The following is a 12,032-nucleotide window of genomic DNA, read 5'->3' as shown; positions in this document are numbered from 1 at the left end:
CCTAGGGCCTCGCTCTAGTAGACTTCCCAAATGCTTGCTGGAGGAGTCCATCACTCCACAGCCTAGACCTTTCACTGCAGATACTCCACTGTGGCTGTTTCTGTTTATCACCCGACTTTTCACGTCCTTCAGTGCCCTGCCCTTAACTGACTCCGGCAGCCACTGGCTCTGCTCCCCACTGAAGTGCCACAGCCCTCAGCCATGCCACTGTAGAAGGCGTCCTGTTCTCCAGCTTGTCAGTCCTTAATGAGATGGATCATGTCTCTCCCCTCAGACTAGAACTCTGTGCCTCCCCAGTCAGACTAGACCATATCTTTTCTTAGAAGCTGTCTAGTTTGGACACCGCCAAGGTGGTGGCTAAGCAACAAAAGTGTCCTTGACATGAAGCCAGGCCTTTTGTTTGCATCCACCCCCAACTGATTGTGTCCATTGCATGCAGTGGCAAATTAAGGCCCAGAAGTTGGCTGATTTCTCCTGGGGCACACCACAAGTCAGTCTGCTTCCTGTGGCACTCCCCTAGCCTTGGGACATACCCTTCAACCCTGGAGAGGTGAAAGGTGGGGGTAGCGCTGGAGGCAGTGGGCTGGCCCAGAAGACCTCTGAGGGGCACTCCCTCAATAGGCCTTCCTGAGACTTTGCAGACACTCCCTCCCTCTGCTCTGCCCCCTCCCCTTCTCCATTGTCCCAGCTGACACTTTGGGTTGCACTTAGGGCCGCAGGCCTGGAGCCCCTCCCTGCCCCCATCTCCCCACTGCCTTCCCGGTCAAAGGCTCAGCGGGGCTCCATGCAGCCCACTAATTAGGGCCTGCCCAGCCACACCTGCAGCGTCCTGGGAGCCGGCTGAGCCAGGCGCCCATGCGTGAGGTGGGGGTGGGGGCAAGCCCGGGGCAGTAGGTCCCGCACCTCCTCCCTGATCCCCTCCAGAGGGATTAGGGGAGGGAGGGCAGGGGCTGGAAGACCAGGCTTCTTAGAATCAGCCCAAGACCCTGCCTGGTGAAACTCAGTGTGACCTTCCTGGCCTCTCAGTTGAGGAAACTGAGGCAGGCGGCAAAGCCTGCCTCAGTGGTTTGGCATTCCAGCCTCGGGGTGATCATCTGACCAGGCTCTGTCCCTCCAGCAGGGCTGACAGCCTGACATCCGTCCTTTGCTCGTGCTGCGCACTACTCCCCTCCCCCCTTCCCTCCCACCCCACCTAGCATCTTTTGCCCCACACAATGGATGAAGCCCCAAGCTGCCGCCTCCCCTCAGGGAGAGAGTTCTAGCTCTGAAGGAGGAGAAGGAGTTCCTTTCTGCCCAGGGTGGATATTGCTAGGGTTCACTCTCCACTTTATTCTACCCTGCCCCCTCCCTTCTGGCCCATTCCCTCAGCCACTGCAGTGAAATCACCCTTAATGCCTCAGGCCTGTTTGGTTCACTTCCTCCTCCAGGAAGCCTTCTATTGGACTCACCCCATCTATGGCTGAGGAAGCCCTGGAGTTGGGAGCCAGCTGCCCCATTCCCTGTCCCCCTGGGATCCCCAGCTCTCCTCCTGGGCTCTTTCTGTCTCTGCATAAAGTTCTCCTGCCCAGAGCGCATACAGTGCTCAGGTAGGAGGCCAGGGCAGGAGTCCTGCCTCCAGCCAACTGAGGGTAGCAGCTCTAGGTTTTGGTCCTCACCCCTCAGAGAGGAAATCCCTCAGGCCCCAGAGGCAGAAGGTGGAAACAGAGAAAGCTGTGGGTGCAGAAGCACCCTGAGGAACTCAGTATGCTCCGAGGGGTGGAGGCTGTCAGGCTGGGGCTGGCCCCTGGGGGTGCCCTGTGAGGACACTAGTATGCAGCAAAAGCACAGGTAGCCTTTGTCACTGCGGGAACATCTTTAACACAGGGAGCAGAGTCGTGGTGGAGGGGCTCCCCCTCTGCAGACTCTGGTCTCTGGGTCAGCTGTTGGGTGTGACACATTCACCTGGGTGGGGTCCACATGGAGTGACACACAAGCAGGCATGGGGGCGCTGACACCCCTGGGTTCCAGTCTGGGTCAAATCTCCAGGGCTTGTTGACTCTAAATAAGGTCGTGGCTGGAGGGAACTGGCTGCAGGAGGCCCTGGGGTGAGGTTGCACCCACAGGGTCCCTGGGAGGGCACACTGAAGGGAGTGATGGGGGGGGGGGGAGGGTCCCGCAGGGGTGGGCCATCACTTGGGTCTGGATGAGAGTTAGACAACTTGAGACAACTGGGCTCAGGTCTCCAGGCCTGAGCTCTGGACTCCAGGGGGCTCCAGTCACTTCGAATTTCTGGGCCTTCGTGACCTCTGCTTTGCCCCAGGGGAGAATCTGGATCTCTGCCCTCCCCCATACCTCCAAGACGCAGGGCCTGCAGGGCCTGCAGGGCCTCCTTGGTACATCCGGTCTCACTCAGTTTCTCCTTGCTGGAATGCACTCCACCCCTCAGTGCCTGCCTCAGGCCTCTGGAGGTGCCTGTTCACGCCCTGCTCTGCTCCTAAGCACCCCAGACCTGCCCTCTCTGGACCTGCCCCCTCTGTACTTGCTCTGTTCTGGGTGGGTGCCAACTCCGTTCAATGCAGACCTAGCTCGCAGCTTCCCCGTCAGGTCACTCCCACTATGGCCTAGGTAACTAGAGAGGGCCAGCTTCTCTCCATACACACCCTGTTAGGAGCCTCTGGCTCTGCTTGGCTGGTGCTGGCCAGGCCGGTTTACTCCAGTGTGGGGCTGTCTGAGAATCTGAGAATTGGAGAATGACCTTGGCAAGGACAGATGGAGGGGGCTCTCCCTCTGGTCCTCAGAACCTCACCGCTTTCTGTGCCCCAGACATCTGGGCACACCTAGGAAGCCTACAAGGGTAAATAATCCAGTACCCATGGCCATGCCAGGCACTCACCCTCCCCCAACTGTACATACACAGACATAAGACATCACCTGACCGCATACCCATGTTGTCCCCATGAGCACGCACACTCGTGCACACACACACACATTCACCCTCAGTCTGAATGTAAAAGCATGCACATATACTGTCACATTTCCTCACTCCGATCATACACACATGGAAGCTGTCACACACATATTTACACATATCCACACCCGAGTGGGGGAGCACACACATCCTTCCCCTGCATTATACACACAGACACGTGTAAGGCACACATGACATGTGCCCACTGACGTGACACACACAGTGTTATGTATTTCTCCATCCTGAAAATGCACATACTTGGCCTTGCCACACATATTCCCTAAGAACACTTGATCATACATTTCCTCATGCTGAATGTTCTGGTACACATGCTCGTACTCCAAACACGCACATATTCACACAGGAGCGTGTATCACAAACACACACTTGGGCCCGTGGGGAGCTCTCTCTGAACTCGGGGTCTCAGAGCAGGATAAGGGTGATGACTGAGAGGTTCCTGCAAGGACACCCCTGCCCTCTCCGCTGGGGTAGCCTGGGCTGGGGACCCCATCCCTCCATCTGCAAAGGTCGCTCCTCGTCCAGGCAGTCCACCACATCACTCTGCTGGACCAAGAGCCCCCTTGGTCTTCCTCAGTCTCGGTCCTCCCCTTTCCCTGAGCCTGAGAAGCAGAGCCTGGGGACCCAGCAGCCCACCCCAACCTCACCCTCTGGGGATTTGTACTCACTGACACGGGGGTGAGTGATGTAGTTTCGGGTGACCGCTTGCATGTGCTCTTGGGCTATGCCCAGGTCACAGCCACCGCTGGGGAGCCCCCCGGGCCTACTGTCTGCCTTCGTGGCCATGGCGAGGTGGCAGGCCGGACCCGAGTGCCTGAGCCTGCTGGTGGTGAGTGCAACACTTCGGGCCCAGCTGGAGCCGGAGTGAGCTTACCAGACTGCCCCTGTGGCCACCCCTCCCCTCACCCCTCCTCTCCTGCAGGAGTTGACTGTAAACAGGGAAACCAGCCTCTGGCCCTGGAGCTCTTCCAGATCTAGGAGGTGCTGGTGTGAACTCAGCTCCTCCCCCTGGAACCTCAGGCGCTCTCACAGGCCCTTGCTCCATACCACATCTCATCCTGTTCTCCCCACCACATGCAGTTTCTGGCAGGCTGCCCTCTCTCCACATCTTTTCCTTACAGCACCCCCTCCCCCTGACCTGCCCTCACCCTGTACCCCTTGCCCTAACCATACCTACATACTTCTTCCCCTGCACAATTCAATCATCACCTTTTTTTTTGAACATCTATAGAGGATCATTCTTGTGCCAACTTCAGTGCCACCTCCTACAGGAAGCCTTCTCAGCACTCCTGATTCACCACATATGTGGTGTCTTTCCTTTGTCATGCCCTTTTGGAGAATTCTCTCTTGTCACTGCTGCTAGGCTCTGAGCCCCCAAAGAACTGAGTTTGTCTCCTGCATCAGACTTGGGTTTCTTTAAGCTTTTCTCTCTCACAGTATCCAGAACTCCCAGGGAAGCAGGGCAGGTCTCTCTCCATCTGGGCAGAGGACTCTGTCTTACCTCTTTATATTTCACCTGTACGGTCTCATGGGGCAGGTCTATCCTGACATTTTTCAGCCCAGAACAGAAAGTACAAATGGAGGAACCCTCTTTGTGTGAGTGGCTAAAGGAGTTGTGTGTTCCACAGGTCTGCTGGACAAGGCAAGGTAGACACTAGGGGCTGGCTGAACCCAAGGTCTGCCCTGGTCACCCCATGTTTTATTCCAGACTCAGGATGTCCTGGCATTTCTAAGCACCTCCCCAAACTATACTGCCAATGCAGAGGGAAGGGAGGAAGCACAGTTGTCTGGGGATCCCTGTCTGGGTGACTAAGGACAGCCAATCTGAAACCAAACGTGTTTCCAAGAGCAGACTGGAACAGACGGTGCCGGTCTTTTTTCCCAAATGGAGTTGAAATGTCACCTCTGGCCTCTGACTTGAGGACCCATTTCTGGTCCCTGGGCCCTCTCTCACGATTTCCATTCTTTCAAAGAAGTCTCGTGGGTCAGGGGTGACTATGAAGGGGAGAGCTTTGTGGTAATAGGCAGTGCTACATCTTGATCGCAGTGGTGGTTCCACAGATCTTACACAGGGGCCAAAATGACAGGGAACTACACACACACACACACACACACACACACACACACTCACACACACACACAGTGCCAATGTCAATTTCCTGGTTTTGATATTACACTTTGGTTATGGAAGATGTAACCACTGGGGGAAACTGGGTGGAGGGTACAAGGAATTCTCTAAAGTATCTTTGTAACCTCTCGTAAATCCACGGTCATTGCAAAACAAAAAGTTAAATACAAGTGTCTTACTTGAGGGAAAAAAAAACACATTTTTTTTAAAAAAGTGCTTTGTGTTGTGGGGATTGTGATGAGCATGCCCTCTTAGGCATGTGGGATCTTGCCTGGATTTACCTCTTATATCCATTCTCTGGCTCTCTTCTAGATCCTGATCTCACCTTTCATTGTCTGCCTTCCTTTTTTTTTTTTAATGTTTATTTCTGAGACAGAGAGAGACAGAGCATGAGTGGGGGAGGGACAGAGAGAGAGGGAGACACAGAATCAGAAGCAGGCTCCAGGCTCTGAGCCATCAGCACAGAGCCCGATGCGGGGCTTGAGCTCACAAACCATGATATCATGACCTGAGCTGAAGCTGGTCGCTCAACCGACTGAGTCACCCAGGCGCCCCCCCCCCCTTTTTTTGTAATTTACTTTGAGAGAGAGAGAGAGAGAGAGAGAGAGAGAGAGAGAGAGAACGCAAGCAAGCCCAGGGAGGGGCAGAGAGAGAGGGAGAGAGAGAATCCCAGGCAGGTTCCATGCTGTTGGGGTGAGGGGGAGGGTACCCAGTGTGGGGCTGGACCTCTTGAACCATGAGATCATGACCTGAGGCAAAACCAAGAGTTGCTTAACAGCCTGGCCTAACCAACTGAGCCACCCAGGCACCTGTCATTGTCTACCCTCTTGAAGAATTTGACATTTCTACCTTTCAAATATTTTTATGTTTCGAAGAGGACCTTGCAAAGAGCAATGCTTAACCAGCAGAAGCGTCCATGTGGCTATCATGGGCTTTGCAATGCCCAGGCAGAAGCTCTAATTGGGAACAGGAGCGTGGTACCCCATCCCCCGTAACTGTGAACATGGCTCCAGTTTTTCTCCCTCCCATTAGAGGTCTCCTGGCTCAGCCCATTTTCCTTCCTGGTGAGGAGAGGGAGGGATGGGATCGAGGGGCAGTGGTGGTGCTGTGGAGACTCTGTTTCCCTTCTTGTCATTGTTTTCCTTTTATTTCAGTGAGAGGCACACACACGCACACTGCACTCGCACACACAAGCTGCGGGACCAAGGCCTTCTGGGCAACAGTCTCTGAGTTGAAAGGCAGGTGGGGCCAGATGTGAGGCTGCCCGCCTCTCTGGGAGCCTGCTCAGGGCAGTCCATGGGGCAGGGGAGGCAGGGGTGGTGCCGTGCTTGGGGACTCGGTGTGGCAGGGAGGTGGAGGCTTAAATGTTGGCTTTCTTGTCACCGCCGCTGCCGCTGGGGCTGCCCACTCTCCGTTCTAGCCTGCTGTAGGGTGCGAAGGCCGAGGAGCCCAGTTCATAGCAGGCAGACAGGTCCAGGAGTGGGGCAGTGGAAAAGCAGAGGGCCGGTGGAGGGGGTGGCAGGGGCGGGGACGCCGACGCTGAGGTCAGTGGGTTGAGGCACGGGGAGGAGTTCCTGGGGTCACCCAGTGAGGTGCCCCTGTGGCCGGCAGGCAGGCCCAGTGGGCCAGGGGTCAGCGCCAGGAGGCCGGGGGCCCTAGGCACAGACAGCAGCCGGCCCTGCTCCAGCAGTCGCAGGATGTTGGATGTGGCAAAGGCCTCGGAGGCCGAGGAGGACGCCCGCTTCTCCAGGTCTCTGCTCTGGTCTTTCTTCTGCTTGGTGCGGCGGTTCTGGAACCAGACCTTCACCTTGGGTGGAGGACAGGGAGGGGTGTCAGGAAGGGAGAGGGGACAGGCAAAGCAAAGTGGGGTCAGGTGGGAGGAGAAAAGAAGAGGAAGGGCGTGGAGGGCAAGGGGACAGAGAGTGGGGGGAGTAAGGGTGGAGTGAAAGGGGGAAGAAGAGTATTCAGAGTGTCATTAAGGTCTCTCCACACCAGCCTGCTCTGGGTGAACCAGTAAGGGACCCTCGCCCTCTAGTGCCTGCTGCCTGCTGGGTGCTGCTCTAGACTCAGGGAATCAGCAGTGACGAGAGTGGAGGGAATCCTTGATGTGGAGGGGACGGCACAGACAGGGAGGCAGATGGTGCACAGGAAATGAAAACAAACAGCCGTGACTGTCAGGTGGCTCTGAGTGCTTTGAGCAGCATCTCTCAAATTATTTGTGCCGAGGAACCACTTTTTAAAGTTTTCCAGTCTGTTGTGGACCAATGTTTTTGTCAAATACAATGAAAATGGATTACACTTACTTCCATCTCTGCACTTAACCTGTCCTAGACAGATAAGAGTTTGCTGGGGACAGAACGGGGTGCACAGCAGCCCAAGAACCACCCTTTGAGAGGCACTGGTTTGGAAAAAGGCTGCAGGATAAAGAGGGGAGTGGCCGGGGAGGGGACTAGCTTATTAATGCGTGGCAAACATAGCCTCTCTGAAGAGGTGACATTTGAAGGAAATAGCAGTAAGGGAAGGCCAAGGGACAGGCGGCCAAATATGGTTGAAGGAAGCGTTTGGAAAGAAGAAAACCCTCTATGTTTGTCACTCCCGGAACTCAATTGCTCCTCCCACCAGATCCTTGGGAAAGTGGCTCTGTGTGTGGTTGCATTCCCTCCCCTGCCCGGAAGCCCCCCTGGCTTCTCTGCCCCGGTGAGCAGCCACCCTTTTAGGACCTAGGCACCACCCCACGAACTCCCCAGCTTCAGTTTCTCATCTCAAAAATGGGGACAAAAATACCTGGGCTGTTGAAGGGATCAGACAAGGAAGTCCAGGTAGAGGGCCTCACGTGGTGCCTGGCCCACCCTGAATTGAAGTCATCATTTATTGCTCTCTTCTCTGTTCACAGCTCTGAACTAGTGGGAGAGGACAGGCCCAGAAGTCATGATTCCTGTCCTGGGGAAGCTGAGGGTCCAGTGGGATGGTGGCATTAACCCACTCCCAGCAACAAAGGGAGTGGCAGTAATAAGGAGTGTGACCAATAAGGAATGACAAAGCTTTTGCAAAGTGTCTTGTCCTTCTGCAGCTCCAGGGGTACAAGATAGGGTGGATGTGGGTGGCTCTGGGAGGAGGAGGCTCCTGGAGAGGAAGTGAGGCAGGGGCTGGGATCTGGCAGGCCTATGTCTTGGGCCCTTATGAGCTACATTGGGGCTTGTCAATCTGGGCTGCATTTTAAAATTATCTGGAGTCATGTTTTTCAAAATCCCAATGCCCATGCCACATGCCTACTCACTAAATCTCTAGGGGGAGGGGCCTATGTATCCTTTTTTTTTTTTTTTTTTTTTAAGTTCTGTGTGTGATTCTAATCTGTGAACTGTGATGGAAGTTCAAAGAACTGCAAAGGTTGGGGAGAGGCACCCTGCCCGTCTACCTCCTACCATGAGTCCCATAGTCCCTAAAGGGCTGATTCATAAGGCTCACCAAACAAGGGACAAACTGAGTGAGAGACAGGCTCAGAGCCTGTGGGCTCATCCCTCCTCTCCTCCAGGAAGCTTTCAGTTCCACCACAGGGGTCACCCTCTCTCAGGGTTAAATCTGGGTACAGGTCCTTCAAGGCCCAGTTCATTTGCATGCTGGGTAGGCCGGGGTGCTATCCAGAAGCACACTTTCGGAGGCTTTGGCCTCTGTTTGTCTTCTTGGTGCCCTTCTGTGGTCTTCCTGTGGGCTGCCTCTTGCCCCCTCCCTCTCCTGGTTCCCCTGGAACTCAGTGAATGCTTGGTACCTTTCACCCCCTAATCCCTTGCCAGACCACACCGTGGTCCATGAGCCATGGTTTTCAACTGGCTGCCCGGACTAGGGAGGTATTTTCTGGGAGATCATCCATCACTCTCTTTGGGCTCATGGTTGGTGTTAAATCCCAAGCCTCCTTGTTGATTTGGAAATGGCATGAATCTCTAAGAGGCTGCTTCCTGTGACTGTGGGCACGTTCCTATGAATGGCACTTGTGTATCTGGGATGGCCCTGGTTTTTGTAATCTGGAAGGTACCGCCTATTCTGCTGTTCTGGAAGAAGCCATCTTGGGGCAGAGGTGATGGGTAAGGGGCTGAGGACAATTGCTGAAGAATCAGAGCTGCTCTTATCCAAGCCAAGTGGTGATGCTGTCAGTATTGGGACTTGGCAGTTTGTCCTCAGCCTGGATCCTGGGAGCCTGGCCTTAAAAAAGTCCCTCATGCCAGCAGAATGAGGGGGGTCCTGGGGCCAGCCTCCCACCTTTCCTTCCTCTACTGCCACATCTTCTTTTCTTGTTTCCTGCTCTGACTGTGGTCATTCATACAACACATGAACAGCAAGCATCCAATAGGTGTAGGCATTGCCAGGTGCTGAAAAAACAGGAATACCTAAAACTCTATGGGTCTCAGACACCAGTAGTGGGGGAAATGGACAGGTCAGTAAGTGTTACAAGACAGTAAGTGTTTTGGTAGAAGTAGCAAACAAGATAGTGGAAAAGATCCTGAGGTCGGACAAACCTGGAGTCAATTATGGTTCTCTCCTTAATTAGTTGGAATGGCATGGGGCAAGTTCCTTAACCTTTCTATACCTCAGTTTCCTTATCTGTAAAATGGGGATTATAATCATGCCTCCTCATAGGTTTGTTGTAATCACTCAATGAGCTATAATCATGGATTTAGCAAAGTGCCTGGAGACACTGAAGTCTTTTAAGCAATGTGGTTAATGTGGTCAATCTAGTTTGAGATTATACAGAGGTTAATATAGAGGTTGTCAGGTCTTTCCTAGAAATTCTGACTGGAGCCTGGGGGCTGAGCATGGAATCTAAGCTGGAATCTGTATTTTAATGAGAACCCCAGGGGTCCTACATATAAGTGGTCTGCAGACCATACTTTGAGAAACACTGCTTTAATTAAGCACCACATGTTTTCCTTGAAACAAAGCAGGGTGATAAAGTATAAAAACAAGGAGAACTAGACTAAGTGGGACTATCCTTGTTCTCAGATTTGGAGAAAAGCACATGCCACTCTGGGGTGGGGGGTGGGAGTTATTCTGGTGTGTCCAAGAACTAGATCCCTCTGAGACCCCTTCCTTGTACTCTAGGGCCTCCCTGTAATGCACAGCCTGGGGGTCTGGGCAAGGCCAGGCCCAGAGATCAGTTGCATTCTGCCTGGGTCCCTGTCCGTATATCCGAAGGACACTTCAGCCTGCAGAACTTTGTAAGTGGTGGGAAGGGAAGGCTTCATGGTTCTGCGCACCAGGTCCTATAAGGGGGGTTCTCATTAAAAGTGCAGACAACTTGGGGCACCTGGGTGGCTCCGGTTAAGCATCTGACTCTTGATTTCGGCTCGGGTCATGATCTCACTGTTTGTGAGTTCGAGCCCCGCATGGAGCTCTGCACTGACAGTGTGGGGCCTACTTGGGATTCTCTCTCTCTCTCATTCTCTCTCTCTCTCTCTCTCTCTCTCTGTATGCCCCTCCCCCACTCTCTCACTCTGTCTCTACCACCCCCTCTCTCTCAAAATAAAAATAAGCATTAAAAAAATAATAAAAATGCAGACAACTTAACTGGGCACATAGTGGTTAAGGAAGAGATATGGAGTGAGAACGGGTCCTGAGTAAGTCCTCATTTTGTCTGTCTGGATTAGGACCCGCTTGATGTCCAGGAAGGGGGTAAAGATGCTGGTTGGCAGGAGGAAAAGAAGTGGACACAGAGAGGGAGGCAATCACTTGGAGAGCAGTTGGGGGCATATTCAGGAGAGCACTAGGGGGAGAGCTGCATGTGATGCTGAAGTCCTGGGATCCAACATGGTCTTCAGCTTTCGGTCGGTCCCTATGAGGCCTGGCTACACCGTGGTCCCTGTTCTTGGACTTACACAAGATTGTGCCTCCTGTTCTATCCCTTAGGAGTCCCTCTATTATTTGAGCACACTTGAAGGAATCTCTTACCTTTCCCACAAAAGAGGCCTGACCAAGACTCCTAGGTAAAATCAGAGAAACACCAGCCCCCGGAGAAATATCTGACATACCTTCCTGACATCTCCACTTGGATCTCAAACTGAACTGATGCAAAACAAAACTCCAGATTCCTCTCCCACCTTCCTGCTCCTCCCCAGCTTTCTCAACCTGTTACATGGCATCACTGACCACTTCTCACCATTCACCAGTTCGAGCCCAAACCATTTCTCCTTCCCTTGCCCTGTGCACGTAAGTCATGATGAACAAGTCCTAACAGTTCTATCTCCAAATTAGATGACATCTCAGATCAGTTCACTTCTCTCCTCCACCATCACTCAGAGTTCAAGACAACATGGCAGTGGCCCCCACCTCATCCAGTCATTCACCATTCTCCAGATGGTGACCAGAGTGAGCTCTGTAAAATGCTGGTCCTCTCATGGCACTCTCTTTTCAACACCTCATCATGGCCTCCAAACACTATATGCTCTGCCGCCTACCTTCCCTATTACGCTTCGACTCCAGCCACGTTGGCCTTCAGACACTTCCAGAATATTCTATGCTAGTTCCCACCTCCAGGTCTTCACAGTTGTTACCCTGTGTCTTGACTCCTCTTCTGGCGCTTGTCCTGGCTGTCTCTTCCCTGTCATTCACACCTCAGCCCACTGTCATTCATCTCCTTTCCTGATGACCCCAGTCAAAGATTCCTAGTCTCTATCATATCACATTTTATCTGCCTCATAGTACTCATCACTCTTTTGAATGCTATTTGTCAGGGCACCTGGGTGACTCAGTTGGTTAAGCGTCTGACTTTGTCTCAGGTCATGATCTCACAGCTTGTGAGTTCAAGCCCCTCGTCAGGCTCCGTGCTGACACTTCAGAGCCTGGAGCCTACTTCATATTCTGTGTCTCCCTCTCTGTCTGCCCCTCCCCCACGCACACTCTGTCTCTCTCTCTCTCAAAAAAGAAGAATAAACATTAAAATAAATAAAT

At 53.3% G+C, this 12,032-nt stretch overlaps 2 protein-coding genes across 2 annotated transcripts in view; both read right to left on the bottom strand.

Annotated features, from left to right (window-relative positions):
- The window catches only part of ATP6V1B1 (ATPase H+ transporting V1 subunit B1), a 28,058-nt gene extending 24,191 nt beyond the window's left edge, over positions 1-3,867 (bottom strand). The window contains exon 1 of the mRNA XM_015064008.3: positions 3,634-3,867. Coding sequence (XP_014919494.1) covers positions 3,634-3,751 — 118 coding nt within the window. The 5' untranslated portion in view covers positions 3,752-3,867. The remainder of the gene's footprint in view (positions 1-3,633) is intronic.
- A 1,855-nt stretch (positions 3,868-5,722) lies between these two features.
- The window catches only part of VAX2 (ventral anterior homeobox 2), a 28,566-nt gene continuing 22,256 nt past the window's right edge, over positions 5,723-12,032 (bottom strand). The window contains exon 3 of the mRNA XM_027072246.2: positions 5,723-6,900. Coding sequence (XP_026928047.1) covers positions 6,454-6,900 — 447 coding nt within the window. The 3' untranslated portion in view covers positions 5,723-6,453. The remainder of the gene's footprint in view (positions 6,901-12,032) is intronic.

Source organism: Acinonyx jubatus, chromosome A3 (genome assembly GCF_027475565.1).
Source record: "Acinonyx jubatus isolate Ajub_Pintada_27869175 chromosome A3, VMU_Ajub_asm_v1.0, whole genome shotgun sequence".
Lineage (NCBI taxonomy): Eukaryota > Metazoa > Chordata > Mammalia > Carnivora > Felidae > Acinonyx > Acinonyx jubatus.
Note: the sequence above shows the minus strand (reverse complement) of the source record. Positions and strands in the feature narration are given on the sequence as shown.